This window comes from Coffea arabica, chromosome 2c (genome assembly GCF_036785885.1).
Source record: "Coffea arabica cultivar ET-39 chromosome 2c, Coffea Arabica ET-39 HiFi, whole genome shotgun sequence".
Classification (NCBI taxonomy): Eukaryota; Viridiplantae; Streptophyta; class Magnoliopsida; order Gentianales; family Rubiaceae; genus Coffea; species Coffea arabica.
The window spans coordinates 21,497,697-21,518,454 of NC_092312.1; the positions used below are offsets into that span (position 1 = coordinate 21,497,697).

Sequence of the window (20,758 nt, forward strand, 5' to 3'; positions counted from 1 at the left end):
CCCCCATCAATCTTGGCTGAATGAAACAATCAAAGATTTCGTCCCTTTTTTTTTTTCTTGTCACCTTTTTGTTTTTGGGGATTAACTATCAATTTGCAATTCCATCCACAACACGGACAGATTCTCTGTGAATTCTGAACAAATACTACTAAACGTGCCTAATAGTTGATCCAGAATCAATCCACGATGACAAGGGACAGAGGATTTACGATTGTGGCTTTCGTTTTTGAGGGAATGAGAAAACTAGGGGATTAATATTATTGTAAACAAACCTCCAATTTGTCTTCTGTAGGTGAATTGGTTGGTCACTCCAACGAATGGTCTTGCCCATGGAATGAAGTATAAATCCAAGAATGAGTATGGCCCTGCTTAGTACCTCAAATTAATATCTCTGTGATTTGCAAGCTCTCTAAGTTAATTCACGGTCTATGTAAAGAGGGTACATAGTAGTATAGCATAGGGGAACTAGGGGTGCTAGCAAGTCAAGGACTTGCTCGCGAGCAGCTTGATCAAAAGCTTGACTCGAGCTCGGTAAAATCGAGCTCGAGCTCGAACTACTCGTTAAATTTAACGAGTCGAGTTCGAGCTCAAGAAATAAATATTCGAGTGCTCGTCGAGCTTAATCGACCTTTCATATTTTATTTATATTATATATTTATATTATATTATATATTATATATTTTAAAAAAATTTATAGATTTATTTCAAAACTCGAGCTCGAGCTCGAGTAGCTCGGGCTTGATATTTACTCGAGCTTACTCGAGCTCAAACGAGTCGAGCTCGAATTTAGTTTTATTTCATCGAGTCGAGCTCGAGTCCAAATTTTTTTACTCAATCGAGCTCGAGCTTGAGCTCGAGTAGCACAAATTTTGATCGAGCTCGAGCTTGAGCTCGAGTAGCACAAATTTTGATCGAGCTCGAGCTCGAGTATGGTGCTACTCGAGTTCGACTCGGCTCGATAGCACCTCTAAGAGGAATTGCGCACGCACTGATTAAGCCACTCTGCATATATTCAATAAGAAAGATAATTTACAAAAATCCATGATGTTAATTTGTGTGTGTCAGTAGGGTTTGGTTTAAGAACTGAAGAGCCTGATATATATATATATATATATATATATATATATATATATATATATATATATATATATGTATATATGCATGCATGGTGCCGGTGGTGTATGCCCGTACGCAATGATACTAACCATCAGAATTTGACTAGACATCCGTGTGAAGAAGAAGTGGAAACGCAAAGGGCCAAAACAAATCAAGATAAAAGCGAGCTGGCTTTGCAATTTGCATATGCATCTGCTTCTCAGCAATGATAACAATAATAATAATAATATGTCTTCTCAAAACTGTCACTTTTGTGGGCAGATATCATTCAAGAATGTGCATGTTTTGGTGTTTGCAATGAGAAGCTTTTTTCAAGTTTGGTCCAACCATCTTGGCAACTTCATACTCTCTCTAATCAAGACAACACAGTTTTAAATTTCAAGCTCTCTGCGTTATTAGTTAGGGCAGTGTGGAACAAATTCATAGCCATGACCAAAAGATTTATTCATTACAAATTAATATTATACATATGATATCTCTTACATGATTGGTGTAAGTTGTTTCCTTTTACAAAATAGTACTACAAAGAAGTCGGCCCCTAGTTTGAAAGTGATGGATCCCAATAACATCAGAAGATGTAGGCATGTCAAAATTCCAACTGGTCCAGTATGAATCCTCAAAGCTGCAAGCAACCAGTCCTATGGTTGAAACAATCAAAATACAAGATAAGGACTTGGGAGTATAACTATAATCAGTGTAGAGATTCACAAATGGCAAATGCCAACTTTTCTTTCGTTTTTTTGTCAAGATCCCATCGGGATTTTATTATATGGGGTCAAAGCAAAGTGAAAAAGACACTAAAGCCTATCTAAGATGTCGAACATCAGTGTCCAATCCAGTTCATTTTTATACTGAAAAAGCATGTGATATTGTGCCTAAACCCGAGGCCCCCCCCCCCTCTCCCTCCCTCCCTCCCTCCCTCCCTCCCTTTCTTTATTTCCACCATGTCCACGAACAAAATAGCCACCTCTCTCAATCACGTATGCATTCTTCAATCTGTCTATATCTATGCTGAGAAATTTAAGACTTATCTAATCTATATGCATAATTGACAATTCTTTAACACGTGAAAGTTTAGTCAAAGAATCACAAAACTGTGTACTATAATAAGTAGGATTATTCTTTTACTCCACTTTTCTGGTTAATCGATCCAAGAACATGATCCATAGCCTGCAGAAAAAATTGCATATCTTAGATGATGAGCCGTTGAGGCCTTTGCATCTGAATAATTAAGGCAAGAACATGTTGGTTTTACTATATCTCAATTCTGCACTATCACTACCAGTTTGCAAGTCATTTATGACTTCCACTGAAATTGGAAGCCTTAATAATTGAGCCAACCATGCATCGTGATCCAACTTCCAAGGTATAGGTAAAGATTGAACCCACCATAATAACACCCTCTCATATCTTTTTTTTTTTTGGGTTGGAATTTTTTTTTTTAGCTAGCTAGCTAGTGTTCAAGAATCTTTAAACAAAGAAACTACCTGTTTGATTTCATGAGATTTTACTAGCTAGCTAGATCAGGTGTTCAAGAATGCATATTATATATGCTGGAAGGTTCTTTAGCCAAAGATATATATATATATATATATATATATATATATATAGACATTAAAAAAAAAAAAGCTATGATTTTGACTGGAGATGGATTATGGAGGAAGCACCTTTCATTTCTTTTCTATACTTTTCGGTTTGTTATATATGTTGAGTGGTGTTCCTGTTGTACTCTGGCAAAATAATTAATTATGGTTCGATTGAGAGCTTTGTGATAGACTGATGGTTCAATAAGAAATAAGAAGTGGACAACGACAGTGCCACCAATTCCCACTTTGGCCACAATGGAAGTATCTTTCTAGCTTAGCGCATGGCTAATGACATTTTACTTATCATGATTTTTTTTTTTTTGGAACTATCGCAGATAATTCTTTTTCACAATTATTTCTTAATTTAAATTTGAATGTTGTTAGTTATTTTTGAATTTTACAATTATTTTTTAGGAGTATTAATTTGACATGGACATGTGACTTTGACGTCCTTTTCTTGAGTTGTATGAAAGGTAAAATAGGGATAAAAATTTTTTTTGTTTCTCTTTTTAGACTATAATCAATAAATCAGAACATACCAAAATGGGAACCGATCGATAGTGGTAAAACGGTTGATATCATCATGTCATCTTCAAATTTCTTCACAGTCAATACTACTACTCCATTATTTTCTCATCACATTGAATTGTTGTTGTAGAAATATTCGTATTTGTTTTATAGACACTGATTTGGTATCATAATAATCAATGACAAAATGAAAAACAAAAGAAAAAGAATTTTCATTGTGCTTTTCTTGGCTTCAAATTAGAAATGCACAAAATGAATGGGCTCTCTTTACTTCTTCCTTGCCATTAGATCAAGCGCCTCCACTAGCACTCGTTCCGATTACACTGTATACTATAGGTACTAGTAAAACATATTTAAATACTAAAATAATAAATATAGACACTGATATAACAATATGAAAAAAAAAACATCAAATTTGTTCAGTTATTGATAGTTGAACTCACAACTGAATCCCAGCCATTTAATTTCAGAATTATTCATCTCTCACCATCACCTGTTCTATAATCGAAACTATAAACTGTAATTTGTACAGAACCCGGATGCCAAATTCCAGCCGTCCTTGCCATCCAATTCTGCAACCTGTGCGAGACATTTGTTGTTGGGCTTTCGAGAAATGTACACGCAACCCATTGGTGAAATGGGCTTAGTGTTTTTATTTGGGTGACTCGCATTCAATACATATTTGAACTTATATAGGGTTATAAACAATTCATGATCCAATTTTTTTTTTTGCGAGTTCAAACTTCAAACGGTGTTGATCGATCAATATAAACAATTTTCTACACTCACTTAGAGCTAAAGCTGTTAAGTCAATCGAGTAGTTCGAAAACTCGTTAGACTTCGGCTCGTTAAGGCTCGAGCTCGGCTCGTTAATTTTGGTTAACGAGTCGAGCTCGAGCTCGAAACATGCTCGTTTAGTTAACAAGCCGAGTAAGCTCAGCTCGTTTGATACTCAAGTAGCTCGTTAGAACTCGTTAATGAAGGGCATATTTGTCATTTTAGAAATCAAAATTATAAAAATTAAAAATTATAGGTTTTTATTAAGGTTAATTTGCACGAGCTCGAGCCATATGTTAACGAGTCAAATTCGAACACATTTAAAACTCGTTTTTCTAACGAGCTCGAGTCGAGCTCGGCTCGAATTAAACTCGAGTCGAGTTCGGCAACCAAATACTTGACTCGATTCGGCTCGATTAACAGCTCCACTTAGGGCTGCAAATGAAGCCGCTCGTGAGCGGATCGAGTCAAAACTCGATCAATATCAAACTCGAGTTCAAAAATGTTAAAATTGTTAACTTGCGAACTTGAGTATATATATATATTTTTTTAATAGTAAAATTATATATAATTTTCTAATATTTTATTATTTATTAAGAAAAAATATTATTTTATTTATTTTTAAAAAATAAAATAATTATTTTTATTTTTTCGAGTTTAAGCTTTAAATTGGCAACTCATCAAGCTCGAGCTCTAGTTCGAACTTGATAAAATTAAGTCAAATCTTGATTTGATTAAGTTAAAATTCGATTCAACTCAACTCATTTGCAGCCGTACACTCACTTGATCATCAAACCAAATAGCAAACTAAATATATTATCAACATAAGTAGATAACGTGCCAACATCATTCAGCCAAAAGTTTCGTCGTCCTTTCACGTGCCGCGCATGTGGGTTGAGAGCATTATGTTGTTCACGCATCGCGCGACGGCTTCCGCTCTGTTCTCATCGTCTCTTTTGGCAGTATTCCATGTGCCTTCTGCAGCATTATCTGCCACATTGCTAGACTTGTTTCTGTATCTGGCAGTATCCTATGCCCCTTATTCCCGTTATCTTCTCTCTTTCCTTCTTTTGGACAATGTTGCTCTGTTGCTTATCCGGATGTTCTGAGCCCTGGTACAAGAGCCTGTTGAAATATCCGGTGCTCTTCTTACCACGCAAGGAGCATCTAGCCTTTTGTCTCTCACGTTCTTTGGGTTGCAGTGGTCCAAATCATCTGCCATCCGTTTGGTTCTCTTCTTCATCCTCCGTTGTAAGTTTTCTTCTTTTTCCTTTCCGGTGAGGTGCAGTCTTCGCTGTGAGTTTTCTCTGTAAGTTTTAGCTTGAAGCTGATATTTTTGTTCTTTGTTCTTTGTTTCCCTTTTCGAATCACGCAAGGAGCATCGAGCCTCTATCTCTCGCGGTCTATGGGTTGCAGTAGTCCAAATCATCTGTCATTCGTTTGGTTCTTCTTCTCCTCCACCGTTGTAAGTTTTCTTCTTCTTCTTTTCCGGTGAGGTGCAGTTTTCGCTGTGAGTTTTAGCCTAAAACTGATATTTTTGTTCTTTGTTCTTTGTTTCCCTTTTCGAAAATCTTCTGTTTTGCTATCGGGAGAGGTACGATCTTGCCATCCATTTGGTTCTCCTCCTCCTCATTTGTTGTAAGTCTTCTCCTTCCTTTCCACTGAGGAGCAGTCTTCGTTGTGAGTTTTCTCTATAAGTTTTAGCCTAGAATTGATATTTTCGTTCTTTGATGCTTCTCTAGGACCTTTTTTCCTCCCCTTCCGAAGACCTTCTATTTTGCTCTCGGGAGAGGTACGTTTTTGCTCTTGCTGAGTTGTGTGTTTGGATTTCTTCCCTTCTACTTACGCTGTGTTTGATTTGGTGGTTCCAGTGTCTGGTCTGCAGGGGTTTGCTATTGGCCTGTGTTCCTGAAAGCCTCTATGGTATCTGCCTCAGAAACAAGAAAAACGTATTTCTCTTTCTATGTTGTCTGGAACCATGTGTAGTTGTGCGTTTTGTCATGTGATGTTTTGGTTTCTGGAGTGTTGCGTGTTTTTTTTTTGGACCCCGCCCTTTGATATTTGGCTTGTGTTCTCCAAAAACTGTCATTTGTGCGTCAAAAAATAAACTCTGTTGTACTTTGTTCCTGTTTTTCTCTGTGTTTTTTTGGGCTGGAGTTGTTATGTTGCCGTTTATGCCAAACATTATAGTTAAGGATCTGCTTCTTTAAAGAAGTGTTGGATTATGCATTACTTTTTTTTTGTTTTCTATGTCTAGAGAATATGTATTGAATACTTTTTTTGCGTTACTTCTCTTTTGTTTTTTTCATAGAATTTCCTTTTTCTTTTGATCCTATTACACATTCGGGCTCTAAACCTAGGACCTGTCTTTAGTACGTTTGTAGAATAGGATTCTGCCTCGGTTCTAAACCTAAATTCCTTTTTGATTTTTAGTTGGCCATGGAGCCTTTGCGTGTGACTGAGATCCATAGTTCTCTACCCCAATGGACTTCTGTGATCCAAGTCATTGAGGCGTCTCATCCTAAAACTACCCATGCAAACCGTGCATCACGAGTTTATCGCCGCTTCAGGGACTGCTGCATAAGTTGCACTTTTGAAGTCTAAATTTCTTTAAGACATAATGTGTCATTTAATTTCTTTAGCTGATTGGTGAAGTCTAAATTCCGATTGGGATTTTTCTGAGTTGATTTATGTTATTTTTCTTACCTCCAAGACCTCTGGCCTATGACTAGATTCTTTTCTCATGGCTATGGTGAAGTCTGCCATTTTACCTATGATTTATGTTACGGGTTGATTTAGAGCAGAATGATTGAGTATCACAATAGAATTCCTAAGGCAGACTAGGATGCAATCTGGTTTCTCTATTTATTCGAACCATTTATCTTTGAAACTCTAATTCTACATTATTAATGATATTAGTTTTGGGGATAACAATCTTGATTTCAGACTATCTAATCCCCTACATCTCTACAACATTCTTGAAGACAAATGATTCAGTAAGTCTCGGCTCGTGCTTTTACATGCATCTTATTGTTTTACAAAGGAAGCATCATGTCTAGCTCTAGCTCTGTGTATCCTCAGGTAAGACTTGTTCTGGCTTGTTTCTTTGCTTTGTGAGTCCTTTTATGGAAGGGAATCTGCAATTACAGGTCTGTTTTGATTTTGGGTTGGCAATTCCAAAACTTAGTTTCCATGGGATGATATCTTCAGTAAAAGAACTCTTGGATCTTGCTCCAACATGGAAGGTAAGTATTCTGGGTCTTTCAAGATGTATTTAGAGATCAGATTTTTGATTTTTTCTAGGATTAAAAAATTTTTTTGTAAAGAGGGTTTTGTTTAAATCATTGGAAAATCTATATATATGATCACAATATACTGTGCTTCAATGACTCATTATAACCAAAATTTTCCTTCTGCAAGTGAGAGTGAACTATTGTGCTATAACTGATGTTTTAATGCTTTCTTCCTCAAACGTAGATATCAGCATCAACGCAATAAACAAATGAGCACTCCTGCCATGGCTCAGTTGCTATTGAACACCCTTTACTACAAGCGCTTCTTTGCTTACTATACCTTTATGTTCTGGGGGTGCTTAATGGTCAGGGTATGTTTTCATTGATAGATGTATATTTTATTCACTTTAATCATCTCCAATTTTCATCTAGCCTTTTTTGCATTGTTAGACAACACTAGGGAGGGGGTGTGTCTTCACATGTGACGCCGTTGGATCCTATGAAAGGGTTGGATATAGTTAACAAGGTTTTGGTTCTACCTTGATCATGCCTTTCTTGGACAACCAGCTAAAGTCTCCTAGCCCTCGCTTATTACTTGCAAAGGTCTAGCTTCTCTCTAAATTTTAACAGTATAGTTTGGTAATTATTTTGTTTATTCTGACAAAGTTGCAAATCATGAGTTGTCAATATGCTGTTACGACCTGGTAAAGACGTGTTTTACATCTGCAACAGAAAGAGATATGTACACTATAAGTTGATTCTGCCTATTCCCTTTCCAATGTTATTCTTAATTGAGAATGTTCAAGAAACCTCAGAACAATTTCTATAAGTTTCCAGTGTAAATCCCATATGTCCGCAGGGCAAAAAGAGTGTGAAACTTCTAATTTGATTTAGCCCAACGCAGTTAATTGCAAACTCTGTAAGATGGTTCTTTAACAAGATAAATGATACCTTGTGGTGGGATCTGCTTATTGGTGTTTACTTAATGAATTTTGTAAGTAAACCATATCTATTGGATATGTGTAAAAAGCTCATGTTTTGTCATCTAGAAGTATGTATGCACTGAAAAAAGCCTATTCCCTGCTTGCTCCCTTTTTCTTTTCCATGTTTGTTAGGTCGTGAACTGGGGTGTTAGTTGGGTTGGTAGCTAGATAAAACATTTTTGGTCTTAAAGTGCATTTGCAGACTTCACTTAGGCTATGTAGTGATGTTTGATGTCTCAATCGTAAGTGACATTGTGTTGAAATTTTCTGTTGCAACATCAACTCGTAGATGGCCTAGTTTACTTGAAAGTTGTTTTTGAATGGTGATGTAGAGTTCCTTATAAATTGTCAGACCACTTGATCAAGGCATTTGTGTGGACTATGGTTAACTTGTTTCTTCCCTTTCATGTTGTATAGTCTTGCCTATTATTTTGTTTTACCATATTTATGGTGCTTGTAGGGTGACAAGTTGGAAATTTTCGTCTTGAATGCTGAGGGAACTCGACGTGAATATATGGAACTGAGGAAGGATTGACATGTTGTGGTAGTATGCTGGATCTATGGGTTGCCACAAGTGTGGAATGCTCCTAGCATAATTCGAGAGCTTTAATTTGGACGTTGGCTTGGGATATGTTCCATGGTTCTTAGTTATCAACCATTGGATTTGGATTCTATGAAGATAGGCACGGGGCATGGAGCTGACATTTTGTTACCCATTTCCGAGTTTTATTTTCTTTGTTAAATTTTTATACATCTATATTTGTCTTTTTGACTATGGCCTGCGCATACCCACTTAGCTATTTAGTTGCACAAAGCACATGGCTGATGATAACTTTTTAAGCCATTTTGAATTATGATTATATATGAATTAGACCCCTTGATTATATATGAATTATGATGATAACTTTTTTAGCCATTTTGAATTATGATTATCTATGAATTAGACCCCTCTTGACATTTATACATTTAAAGCACTGATACACTATCCAAACTTGTGAAATTCTTATGCTAAAAGTGTACTTTTTCTAAACAAATTATTATTTTTTATTGTTTTAAAATTGGACAGGGCATTTTACATTTCCATTGCGCGAAGCGCGTTTATGCCTCCTAGTACATGAGAGCAGGAGGATCAAAGATAGCCAAGGAAAGAAGCATGACGAAGTTTATCATTGAATCTGATTCAGAAGATTCAGTGGATACGATGAATTCTACTTGTCAAACCCCATTTAAACATGCCACTCGTAGATGTGCTGATCCAACGATGACTTTGTTGTAAACGTAGTAGTTAAATCCAATCACAGTTTATTGAGGAAGTATTGATTTAATGACTAAGATTGAGACCGAAAAAAAAAAGACTTTAAATTCCTTGTCTTTTTCTTACTTCTTAAGCTTCATCCTTCTCTTATTGAAAAAAGATTAAAAAAAAACCAACTACAATTTGATTGTTTGTAATCAGCCATTTGTTGGAAAATGTTTTACTCCCTTTCTATCAAAAGAATACACACACACACACACACACATATATATATATATATATATATATATGTATACTAGTTTTTTCAGCCTCACGCGATGCGTGAGGATGCCCTGGGTCTATGTTAATCAATATCAAATGAAGGCAAGTAGATTAATGTAAAATGTTTATATATTAATACATGATAATTGTTAAATAAATGTGGAGAGTTTGACTTTATGTAAATTGAATATTGCTGTTACTCATTTACTCATTTGATTTGTAATTTTCTCTTAGATAGTCAGTCAATACCTTAAAATCTTTGCGAATTCTTGATACTATAAAAATGATGCATTCATTTGAAATGTACAATTACATACAAATATCATAAATATGGTGACGCTGATCACTTTTAAAATTATGCACACACTATTTGTATCTAGTCAAGAATGAAATAAGTTTAAACAAGTAAAACTCTTCTTGAAACTTATTGTGAATAAACACAATGGTGATATCAATAATTGAAAAGAACAATCATCACATTTCTACGCAATAAAAAATGTCAAGAAATTAAGAATTATTCATGATGTAGTAAAACAAATATGCTTCTAGTAATTGTAGTAAAAAATATCATATTGACAGGTGTAGTTTCTTGTAGTAATCTTTCCAATAAAACGCGTCTTCCCAAACTTCTTGCACTCACTGCAACAATTTTTGGGGGTAGTACGTAGATCATCGTCATCATTTTTCTTCTTTGCATCTCTTTTTTTGTGCAGAGACCATTAATCAATGACGATGAACTTTTCCTTCTTTTCTTTTGTCAAGCATTCTTTGAAGTAGAACAAATTATAGTAATCTTGAGACATGCAACATGTAGTATATTTTACCTTATAACCTTAATAGCTAATTGGACCTTAACTACCATTTGAATCCCGTGAGGATGCCTGGATTTCCGTTTGATTGGACTTGTTGCCAATTTCTGATACATTTGTGGGAATGCATTAGCAGGAGAATTACTTAGGAAGTACTAAACAACAGCTAGGAACAACCTGGAGAAATATATCATACTCAGATTCACTGCAATGTATTATCCCTATTTTCGCAAATGCAAAGCAATAGTATCCCTGCATCTACAGCCAAGCCATTGATCAACAATTGGACGTGTTTTTCAAAGGTCAATGGTTTACAAATATTTGGTGCAATATATAAACCACTAATCAACAATTACAAAGATGTCAATGAAAGCTTTTGTTTTGGAATTGCATATGCAATACTTCTCTAACCTTTATAAGTCAACAAATTAACAGATACATACCCAGTTAAGGGGCGCTGTTAATGCCATAGTCCATTTTTCAATTTCACAGCCATTTTTATACAAAATGTCAAAATTACCCTTCTCAATTCCAAATGAAATTTGGACTTAGATTGGGTAGTTTTGTAATTGTACATAAACTGGTCGTGTAAACAAAATATAAGCTGTGGCATTATCATTTGTTCCAGTGACCTACTGTATTTGTTATAATAATAGAGATAATCTAGCAAGGAGCAAATTACAAACAGTCAAATTTTGGTTCAATTTAAGCATGTACATGGATGCCAAATCTATATGAATTTTAACGCAAATCTATATACCATTTTAGTTTTACGTTTTAGTTGAAGTCGTTTTGGGTTGTTTAGTAACGAAGTGCCATATTAGCAGTTAGTTAGTTAGCAGTAATCAAGAGGTTAGCAAAAAATTTGCCAGTTAATTATATTGAGTAGAGAAATTTCATTATGTTTAAAGCCTTGAGAATGATTTTTTAAAAAAATTTTTCCAGTAGAAAATGGATGTGACTTAAGCAGTGAAGAGGAAGCAGATTATGAGTTCTCCCCGGAACTGGAAGATCATTACCAGCGGATATGCTTTTTTTTTTTTCCACAGGAGTCGAAAGCAGTTGAAGCGCAGGAAAACCGAAGCAATCAGTCTTCAAAAAACTTTTGTGTAATAAAGCTTGCACTTCTTGTGCCCACGCGGACAGCATCGAAGTTCCAAAGCCATGCAGACAGCAGCAAAGCCACGCAGCATCGAAGTTCCAAAGCCATGCAGACAGCTGCAAAGCCACGCGGACAGCATCAGCACAAACCCACCGTCCACAACAAAAGACCAAACCGCCCCTCAAACTCACACAAATCACAGTATAACCGGCCCATTTCACTGTAGCAAACCAAACTCGCGCTTTTAGTATAATAAAGATATATAAGCTTGAGCATCAAAGCTAAAAATAGGATCTGCTATCTTTAATTGCTCTAACTGCTAGTGACAATTTGCACCGTGCAATATAAATATTGATACAACAAATATAAATATTGAAACAATAATTATAGATATTAAGATAATAACACGCAAAGAATCTAAAACCTAGAAATGTAGGAGATGAAGAAGGTATATTTTCATGTACGCCAATGCGTATATTTGCTCCTGAATTGGCATGGACCGTTCGCATATATAACTTCCACAGTAACAAGTGACTCAAGACAATTGTTCACTTGTCATGCGTATCAATTAGCAACGAAAATGCCTACATCAGTCACCCATGTCACACTTCAACTTTATAGCTAAGGAAATAAGGAGCCAAAACCAACTAAAACAACTCCATGCACAACTCATTCAAAACTCCCTCCACAACCAGGACTTCTGGGTGGCACAACTCATTCATCTTTGCACGCGCCTCCATGCACCGCCACGCTACACCACCCGGGTTTTTTATTTGGCCCCCCAACCTGATGTCATTGTCTGTAGCAATATGCTCAAGTATCACTCCCAAATGGGTGCTACAAATGAGGTTTTCGCACTCTTTGATCAAATGCAGGAGGCCAATGTAAAGCCTGTGGCTTTTGTGTACCCATTATTGATCAAATCGTCTGGTAAAGCGGGGATTCAATTCCATGCCCATTTGTTGAAAAGGGGTCTTAATTATGATAAATATATTCAAAATGCAGTAATGGGATTTTATTGCAAATATGGGGCTATTGAGTCTGCTAGGGAACTGTTTGATGAGATGCCTGAGCGAACTATTGCGGATTGGAATTCGATTATTTCAGGTTACTGGAATGGGGGGAATGAAGTGGAGGCGCAAAAGTTGTTTGATTTGATGCCGGAAAAAAATGTGATTACATGGACTGCAATGGTTTCTGGGTATGCAAAAGTAAACGATTTAGAGAGTGCAAGGAGGTATTTTGATAAAATGCCAGAGAAAAGCACTGTTTCGTGGAATGCAATGATTTCAGGTTATGCTCACAATGGGCTTGCCCAAGAAGCCATAGAGTTGTTTAATGAGATGATGAGTTTTGGACTCAAACCAGATGAAACAACTTGGGTTGCTGTTGTTTCTTCGTGCTCAATGCTTGGTGATCCTGGTCTAGCTGAATCGCTTGTCAAGAGGATTGCTGAGAAGGGCACTTGTCCAAACCATTTTGTCAAGACTGCACTTCTTGATATGTACGCCAAGTGTGGGAACCTTAATATGGCCCGGAAGATCTTTGATGGTTTGGGTGAATGCAGGAACTTGGTTACGTGGAATGCAATGATTGCTGCTTATACAAGGGTTGGTGATTTGGCTTCAGCTATGGAGCTCTTTCATCAAATGCCCAAAAAGAACGTTATCTCGTGGAACTCAATTATTGCTGGTTGTTCGCAGAATGGAGAGTCAGCAATGGCTATAGAGCTCTTCAAAGAGATGATAGCCAGTAAGGATTTAAAACCAGATGAAGTTACCATGGTGAGCGTAATCTCAGCTTGTGGCCATTTGGCGGCTCTGGAATTAGGCAACTGGGTGGCGAATTATCTAACTGAAAACCAGATAAGGTTGAGCATTTTGGGATGCAATTCTTTGATTTTCATGTACTCCAAATGTGGAAGCATGAGAAAGGCTAGGAAGATTTTTGAAGAAATGGAAAATAGAGATGTCATTTCCTACAACACTTTGATTACAGGCTTTGCAGCTTATGGCAGCGGTGCTGAAGCGCTTGAGCTGCTGTCAAAGATGAAACAAGAAAGTATGCACCCTGATCGCATAACTTATATTGGCATCCTAACTGCCTGCAGTCATTCAGGATTGCTGGAAGAAGGGAAGGCTGTTTTCAAGTCAATTAAAGATCCAGATATTGATCACTATGCATGCATGGTTGATTTGTATAGTCGAGTGGGCAAACTTGATGAAGCAAAAAGATTGATAGATAACATGCCAATGCATCCCCATGCAGGAATCTATGGGTCTCTCCTCAATGCTAGCCGAGTTCATAAAAGAATTGATCTTGGAGAGTTTACTGCAAATAAACTCTTTGAGCTTGAGCCAGAGAATTCAGGAAACTATGTTCTGCTTTCAAACATATATGCAAGTGCCGGTCGGTGGGAAGATGCAGACAGAATCAGAGGGTTGATGAAGGCAGGAGGAGTGGTGAAAGGAACTGGTTGGAGTTGGGTTGAACATGGAGGCAAGATACACAGATTTGCAGTCGGTGACCACTCGCACAAGCTTTCAGATGACATATACAGAGTACTGGGAGAAATGAAAAAGAAAATGATGGTTGCTGGCTACATGGCTGACAAAAGCTGTGTTTTAAGAGATGTAGAGGAGGAAGAGAAAGAAGAGATGGTGGGGACGCATAGTGAAAAGTTGGCAGTTGCTTTTGCTCTTCTCATTAGTGAACCTGGAGCAGTCATTCGGGTGGTGAAGAACCTTAGGGTTTGTCGGGATTGCCATATGGCTATCAAGATAATCTCGCACTTGGAAAAGAGGGAAATAATTGTAAGAGATAATAACAGATTCCACTGTTTCAGAGATGGGTTGTGTTCCTGCAATGACCACTGGTAGTCTTGCGTGAATGGAACACCCCTGTGTGTCGTAGCACTCATTAGTTATTGGTGCTTAAAGGCCAGTGGCTGCAATTTTTGTAGCAGTAATTTCTGCAGTTTAAAGAGGTATGGAAAAAAGAAACATTGTGTTGAAGTCTGTTAATCATGCAGAGTGGTAACTGTTTTAATCATGCATAAACAAAATTTCGACATTTCTTTCTGGTTAAACTAGGTTAAATGACGTTTGGAAGCATTGGTATGCGGATTGTTGACTCCCCCTTTGACTCGAGCGGGTTGAGCTATATCAAAACCTCTAGGGCCAGGCAGGGGTCGAATATTAGCTTGACATTACTGCAACGAAATTTCAAGAACATTAGTGCATGGCTTGACTACTTGCACTCTATGTTTTCAGAACCGGACCGGATAGCGACTCGGCCAAGATCAGGGGTCAGGAGTCAATGGGTTCGACCGGGGGTCGATAGGGATCGAACCAGATGACGTCATAAATAAAAATTATTTAAAAATTAAAATATTATATATATCATATTTAATAATATATTGATATTAATAAAGGTATATTCATATATATTTGATGTTTCAAATATATTTAACAAGAAAATACAAAGAAATTAGAACAATCAAGTAGCAATTTATATTATTTAATAAATATTAACAAGTTTAGAATTAAAATTATGAATTTAATTGAAAAATAACTTCAAATTGTAGGACAATATTTATAAAGTATCAAATATTTGAGGTATACGAATAAGTTTTAACAATTTAGGGAGCCAAAACATAATATTATAAAATTTGAATTTTTTTTTTAAAATTACTGTTGAACCGGAAAAATCGGTTTTTTTCCGGTCAAACCCGGATTTTGACCGGCTTTGACCGAGTTTTAAAATTTCCGGTTTTCTAAGTTGACTCGGACCGGCTACCTGGCCGGTTCCCAGTTCGACCGGTTCGACCGCCCGGTCCGGTCCGAGTTTGAAAACAGAGCTTGCACTCCCCCTCTTTGACTTGGGCGGATTCTATTCAAAACTCTAGCCTTGGGCCACAAAACCTGCTTGCCATTGCAGTGAAATTTTCTTGATTTGACTTTCAAGCTTTCCCTTTTACGCTTGTAGAAAGCTCTAGTGCATGGTTAGGGCGATGGCTTGCTGCTGGGTCTGCCCCCATTTGCATGGCTTGCCACCGGTTATGGTACAATATTCATTGTTCATAAGCAAACCTAAAATCCAATTGAACGTCCCATCTCGAGTTCATAACCACCCTTCATCATGATACTGCGTCCTTTTAAACTAAACCTTATCATAACTACCTCTCATATCATGATACAACGTTCCACCTTCCATATAAACGCTGAATTTAAAGTCCATTCTCGTACGTCTGTTCGGGCTTTTGATGCCCTCCGCTCAGTCAACAAGAACTACGCAACAAGAGCTAAAGCCAAGGATTCACATGCACTCCTCACCATAAGCTACAAACATAAAGCATTGGTATTGACTGTTCACATAGTAAGCATCTAAATAACAGCCCATCAACTTTGAAGTGACCAGCTATTTCATTTCTTCTATTACATTGCACCAATTTAGCTCAGCTGGCTATCATAAAACAAAAATGTCAACAACCACTTCTCTTAGAAAGAGAAAGCACCTGTAGAAACATCATGCTCTCAAATATTTCTTGGAAGCTTCTTCAGTTCTCTCCTAATCAACAAAATTTTTAGGCCTTTTCCGGATTAAAGGCAGCATATCTAGCATACTCCAGCAATCCTGCAAGCAAATGCCTTCTTTTCTACATTGTGAAAGAGATGCGGTCAAAATGTTAATGTTGGTGTAAAATACTTGGTTTCCGGAGTCATACAGAACACAAGACATGCTAGATCCATGATGCCAGAAAATGCAATGTAAGATATAATTCCCCAAAAAAAAAAAATAAACCAAAGCAAAGAACACAAATTTATAAAACTGAGATCCCGTCAGCAAGCATTCTAATTCATTGATTTAACATGCGACACAAACTTAACGTCACCTTGAAATTTAAACTACAGTTCTAAACCTTTTTAAGTCTCCATTGGAGTGCTTGGTCTTTCAACTTCAAAGCCATAGTTCAAACTCTCACCCTCTTGCTACTGCAACCAGGGCACTTGTACTGCTTGATATGCTCAGCTTTTGCGGGTGTAATCTTCACACATTTGCCATGGAACCATCTCTCACATATATCACAGCAAATCCAAAACTCATCATTTGCATAATTATCCCCACAAGCTCCACAAAGTGTTGCTCCCTGTTCTTCTTCTTCTTCTTGTTCCTCCTCCCCACTCTCTTCCTCTTCCTTTGATGACAACTTTGCTCCTCTGGGCTGAGACTCAGACTGCCTCGGCTGCTAAAAAAGAAAACACAAGTGGTAGATATTGAAAACTTAAAAAAAAAAAAAAGAAGACCACTGAGCAGGATAATAAATTACTCAAAAAAAATCTTTGCCTACCATCTTCGCACTTGGTTTACTTTTGCTGCTATTATTGTATGGAGTAGCCTCCTTTGCCTGCTTAACACTCCCAGTAACAACCTCAAACACGGTAGGTAGATCATTTATCATCTGAAAAAGCCGTTTCCTGTCAATATCAATATAAATGCTGAGTAAGAATTTAATTGAGTTGAAATACTAATCCTCAAAAAGTTTCATATAAGGCGACAATAAAGCAATCTCATAGTTCATTGCAAAATGAGCGCAAAAGTTTCATCATATAAAAAAAAGAATAATATAAATGCATCTACCGCATGCCACCGTGTCTTCAATCTACATTGATTTCATCTAAACTTGCAGATTTTACTTTTGTTGCTGAAAAAAAGGAACAGAACTCTCGTTGACGAATCATTTGGAAGTTACAAGCAGAGTCCATAAAAACAATTGTCCAAAAGACTCTATCTACATCTCTAGAAATTAAGTTATAATACCATATGCTAGTCTGAAGAACCAAAATTAAAAGAAATGTCATATTTTTTTGAAAATTATATGTGTTAAACTTAACTAACTTCACGTTGCAGGAAATATAAAATGCAAATGGCAAATACAAAGCAAAAGATCATCCATTATTGCAGAATGTTCAATGCCACATCAAAGGCAGAGCCCATGTAGAAAATCCAATAAAGTAAGCAGTTTCCATAGCTCCAGGTGATCCCTTGAGAACCAGAAAGAATGAAATGAAATCAGACTTCCATATGCAGAATGTCCACTCCATAGCCACAATGTAGGAAAAATAACTCCCACTGGTGAAATCTAGGAAACTTTTTGCAATTCCAAGTCCCCCAAAGATACAAGTACCTGCCACACCTTGCTTATAGAAGCCAAAAAGTTTTTAAGTCTATTGGGATGAAGTCAACAAAAAATACAGACAGTTGGACCCAAACAAGTCACTTTTTGGTGTGGCAGAACAGGCAATTTCAGCCGCAAGCTTTTGAATGACAAAGTTGATAAGGTGTCTTGACCTTGCTACTCTTCTAAGCTGCTGATAAAACCAATGTATGACTTACAACATAATTTTGAGGAAATGACAATGAGGATTTCATTCGAAAAAAATGGAGAGGGAGAAACATCAAGAATACGAAAGGCAATGCCCTTCAGAAAGGATTCTTCCTTTGTCATGTCAATGATTTGGAGGAAAAATCAAGAACATTGTAACATAGCTTTCCATAAACAACTCAAACAATTGGTGTAGTCATCCACCCACAACAAATTACATATATATAAAGTTGCACAATATAAATCAACTCTATAAAGTAAATAACATGTAGAAACTGATTGACAGAACAGATTTTACCTTTCACTCTTACCAAACCCAAAGCGAGCACCAAAGTAAAAAGCCACAGAAAGCAACCATGAATCACTGTGTACTGCAACAAGTGATAACCAGTCCTTCTCTTGCATCCCATCCCTTGCAAAGTTTATACCCAGTGCAGGCTCAGGAAGTTCTGGAGGCACTTCCTCAACAGGCAGGTTGACTTCCCACGTCTCATTTGGCATTCCATACAAGCACAAGTTCTCCTTTTCTGAATTCAAAAGTCAACCGATTGAATCAACTTTGTACCAAGGATCCTCTTCTAAATTTAACAACTAAGGATCATTCAGAAAAATCAGACACTCCCATAAGCAAGGGCTTCCAGATAATGTTACATCAAGCACTAGGGTTTTAAATCATTCAAGATGTTCTCCCAAATAAGGTTTATTGATCAAAAGATGACAAGAACAACAACTGGGATGAGAAGAACAAGAAATGCTCAACCAGTTTGAGCTCAAAAAGACACTAAGGTCAAATGATTTTCGAAAGGTTATGTAGGAGAAGATTCCGTCAAATGCGATAACCAATATACCTGTTGCAAGAGTTTGACACCAACAAAATCAGACTACATGGGCTGCAATTGATCGAGGAAGCAAGGGCAGTAAAAAGAACTACATAAAGACGAGTTCTTCCTGAGGAACAACAACTACTAATGACTAAAAACAGTTCAACAACTTATAAGATGTAAAGCTATTCACAGAATAATCAGCTGAATCTACATGATGGCACTACAGCTACTAAAAGCTCCAAACAAGGACAAAACAACCGATAGTCATACTCCAAAAGTCAACCTTCAAACATGAGCTCTACGTAATAGCCACCGAAACTGTCCTTCCAAGGGGCAATTACGAGGTCCACCAAAAATGTGCATAAAAAATAAAAGAAGAAAAATCAGAAACTTAAATCCCCTTACCAGCCCCAACAACGCAAAAAAAAAAAAAAAAAAAAAAAATTTATATGTATTTAACTTTAGAAACACTGCTAGACATGAGTTGGTCCAAAAACACGAATTTAAAGGGCTTGGAAAGCTCCAGAAGATGAAAAATTGTTAACTTACCCGGATCACACTTCTCGTAGAATTTCTCAACATCTGCCAAAAAGAAAACAAATTGATAAGCATATGAAAACACGTAAATACACATACTGCAAGATTATAAGCATAAATTCTGTGTCTGCATGTCAAATTTATGCATACACATAAAAAAGTTCATGCTTTACGAAGCAAAATAGGACACAACACACCGCTATTTTTAAAAAAAATCCCAAATAGTACAAAGCACAAATTGTTAATAGAAAAAAGAAAAGAAAAATAGAGAGAGGGAAAAAAAGTGGAGAAAAAGAAAGAAGAAAGAAGAGAAGCGGAGCGGACCAGTAGTGAGGGCTTTGATTAATCCACCTCTACGACCTTTGAAATCGTTGAACACTTCTTCTACAGTTCTCGGTATCGGATGCGGAATACTCTCCATTACCACTTACCACCTTCTTCTTCACTTTCGCCTCAATTCAATTCTCCACTTATTCTCTGCCGATAAATTATGCAAAATCCCCCCGAAAATCGAGTCAAAACAGAACCGTAATTTCTGAAATTAGGGGTTTTTCTAGGAGCTAGGGTTTCTTCTTCATTGTTCCCAATTTCAAATTACAGTAAAACATAACAATTGATTTACTAATGTTTTTACTCGAGGAAGAAATATTCCAGCCAAAATAGATAATACAAATATAGCTGTATTATTCTTGTATATATAATATGGAGAGAGAGAGAGAGAGAGAGAGAGAGAGAGAGAGAGAAAGAGGAGAGAAGAGAGAGGAGGACTGCGAGGAAACAGCGCGAAGAAGGAGCGTGGGAACGACAACATGTGTGAACAAATGACTACTAAAATAGGAAAAAGAGAAAAACAAAAGGTTTTAAGCGAAAATTTTTTTGTTGAGCAAATTATTTTAGATAACCACTAAATTTTTTGATATTTGAGTTTTGACCACTCAATTATTAGAGGGTTATAATTCATTGATCTATTAAATATATAAATTTTGGATCATTTCATTTGGTTCTCCTGTTAACTTTGACAGATCTAATATCTCGTAAAATCATGCCTGGATCTGTCAAATTTTACGATGGAATCAAATGGAACGATCCAAACTTTACATATTTAATGATTCAATAGATAAAAACATTCTATTAATAATAAAATGGTCAAATCTTTACTATTTAAAAAGTTGAGTGGTTATGTGAGTAATTTGTCACTCTTTTTTATGTTGCTACTATTTTCCAAGGGTCACCATTTTTTGTCTTTTCTCAAAATTGTACACTCGCATTGAAAAACACAGAGTCACAAGTACAGTAGTACGTCCAACGTAGAAGTGTAGATCGACAAGAAATGTACGTGGCGCGTTCCGATTGGACGCCTGG

General features: G+C 36.7%; 3 protein-coding genes across 12 annotated transcripts; 2 read left to right on the forward strand and 1 right to left on the reverse strand.

Moving 5' to 3' along the window:
• The first annotated feature begins 4,968 nt into the window (after positions 1–4,968).
• On the forward strand, positions 4,969–9,107 carry LOC140035221 (uncharacterized). Of its 7 annotated transcripts, none has more exons than XM_072075247.1 (10): positions 4,969–5,258; positions 5,384–5,472; positions 5,600–5,645; positions 5,750–5,799; positions 5,879–5,930; positions 6,441–7,088; positions 7,157–7,252; positions 7,485–7,611; positions 7,691–7,843; positions 8,684–9,107. In XM_072075247.1, exons 1-6 carry the CDS (start codon positions 5,040–5,042, stop codon positions 6,609–6,611), a joined length of 627 nt encoding a protein of 208 aa, XP_071931348.1. In that variant the 5' UTR covers positions 4,969–5,039; the 3' UTR covers positions 6,612–7,088; positions 7,157–7,252; positions 7,485–7,611; positions 7,691–7,843; positions 8,684–9,107. The 7 variants fall into 7 exon arrangements, with proteins under 7 accessions (XP_071931348.1, XP_071931349.1, XP_071931347.1 ...); XM_072075248.1 differs by having other exon boundaries at positions 6,441–7,003; XM_072075251.1 differs by having other exon boundaries at positions 4,971–5,258; positions 5,879–5,956; positions 6,954–7,088.
• A 2,957-nt stretch (positions 9,108–12,064) lies between these two features.
• Positions 12,065–14,664, forward strand: LOC113731974 (pentatricopeptide repeat-containing protein At1g14470). Its single transcript, XM_027257538.2, has one exon. It carries the CDS (start codon positions 12,250–12,252, stop codon positions 14,527–14,529), a length of 2,280 nt encoding a protein of 759 aa, XP_027113339.2. The 5' UTR covers positions 12,065–12,249; the 3' UTR covers positions 14,530–14,664.
• Positions 14,665–15,986: 1,322 nt separating this feature from the next.
• Positions 15,987–20,220, reverse strand: LOC113731975 (PHD finger protein Alfin1). 4 transcript variants are annotated; one of them, XR_003458628.2, is made up of 6 exons: positions 19,721–20,220; positions 19,409–19,441; positions 18,334–18,562; positions 17,001–17,127; positions 16,572–16,898; positions 15,987–16,307 (listed from the first exon to the last, which is right to left on the reverse strand). XR_003458628.2 is itself a non-coding variant. In XM_027257540.2 (6 exons), the coding sequence occupies exons 1-6, from the start codon at positions 19,815–19,817 to the stop codon at positions 16,236–16,238; spliced, it is 819 nt and encodes a 272-aa protein (XP_027113341.2). In that variant the 5' UTR covers positions 19,818–20,220; the 3' UTR covers positions 15,987–16,235. The 4 variants fall into 4 exon arrangements, 3 of the variants coding, with proteins under 3 accessions (XP_027113341.2, XP_027113340.2, XP_027113343.2); XM_027257540.2 differs by having other exon boundaries at positions 16,635–16,895; XM_027257539.2 differs by having other exon boundaries at positions 16,635–16,898.
• Positions 20,221–20,758: the final 538 nt, after the last annotated feature.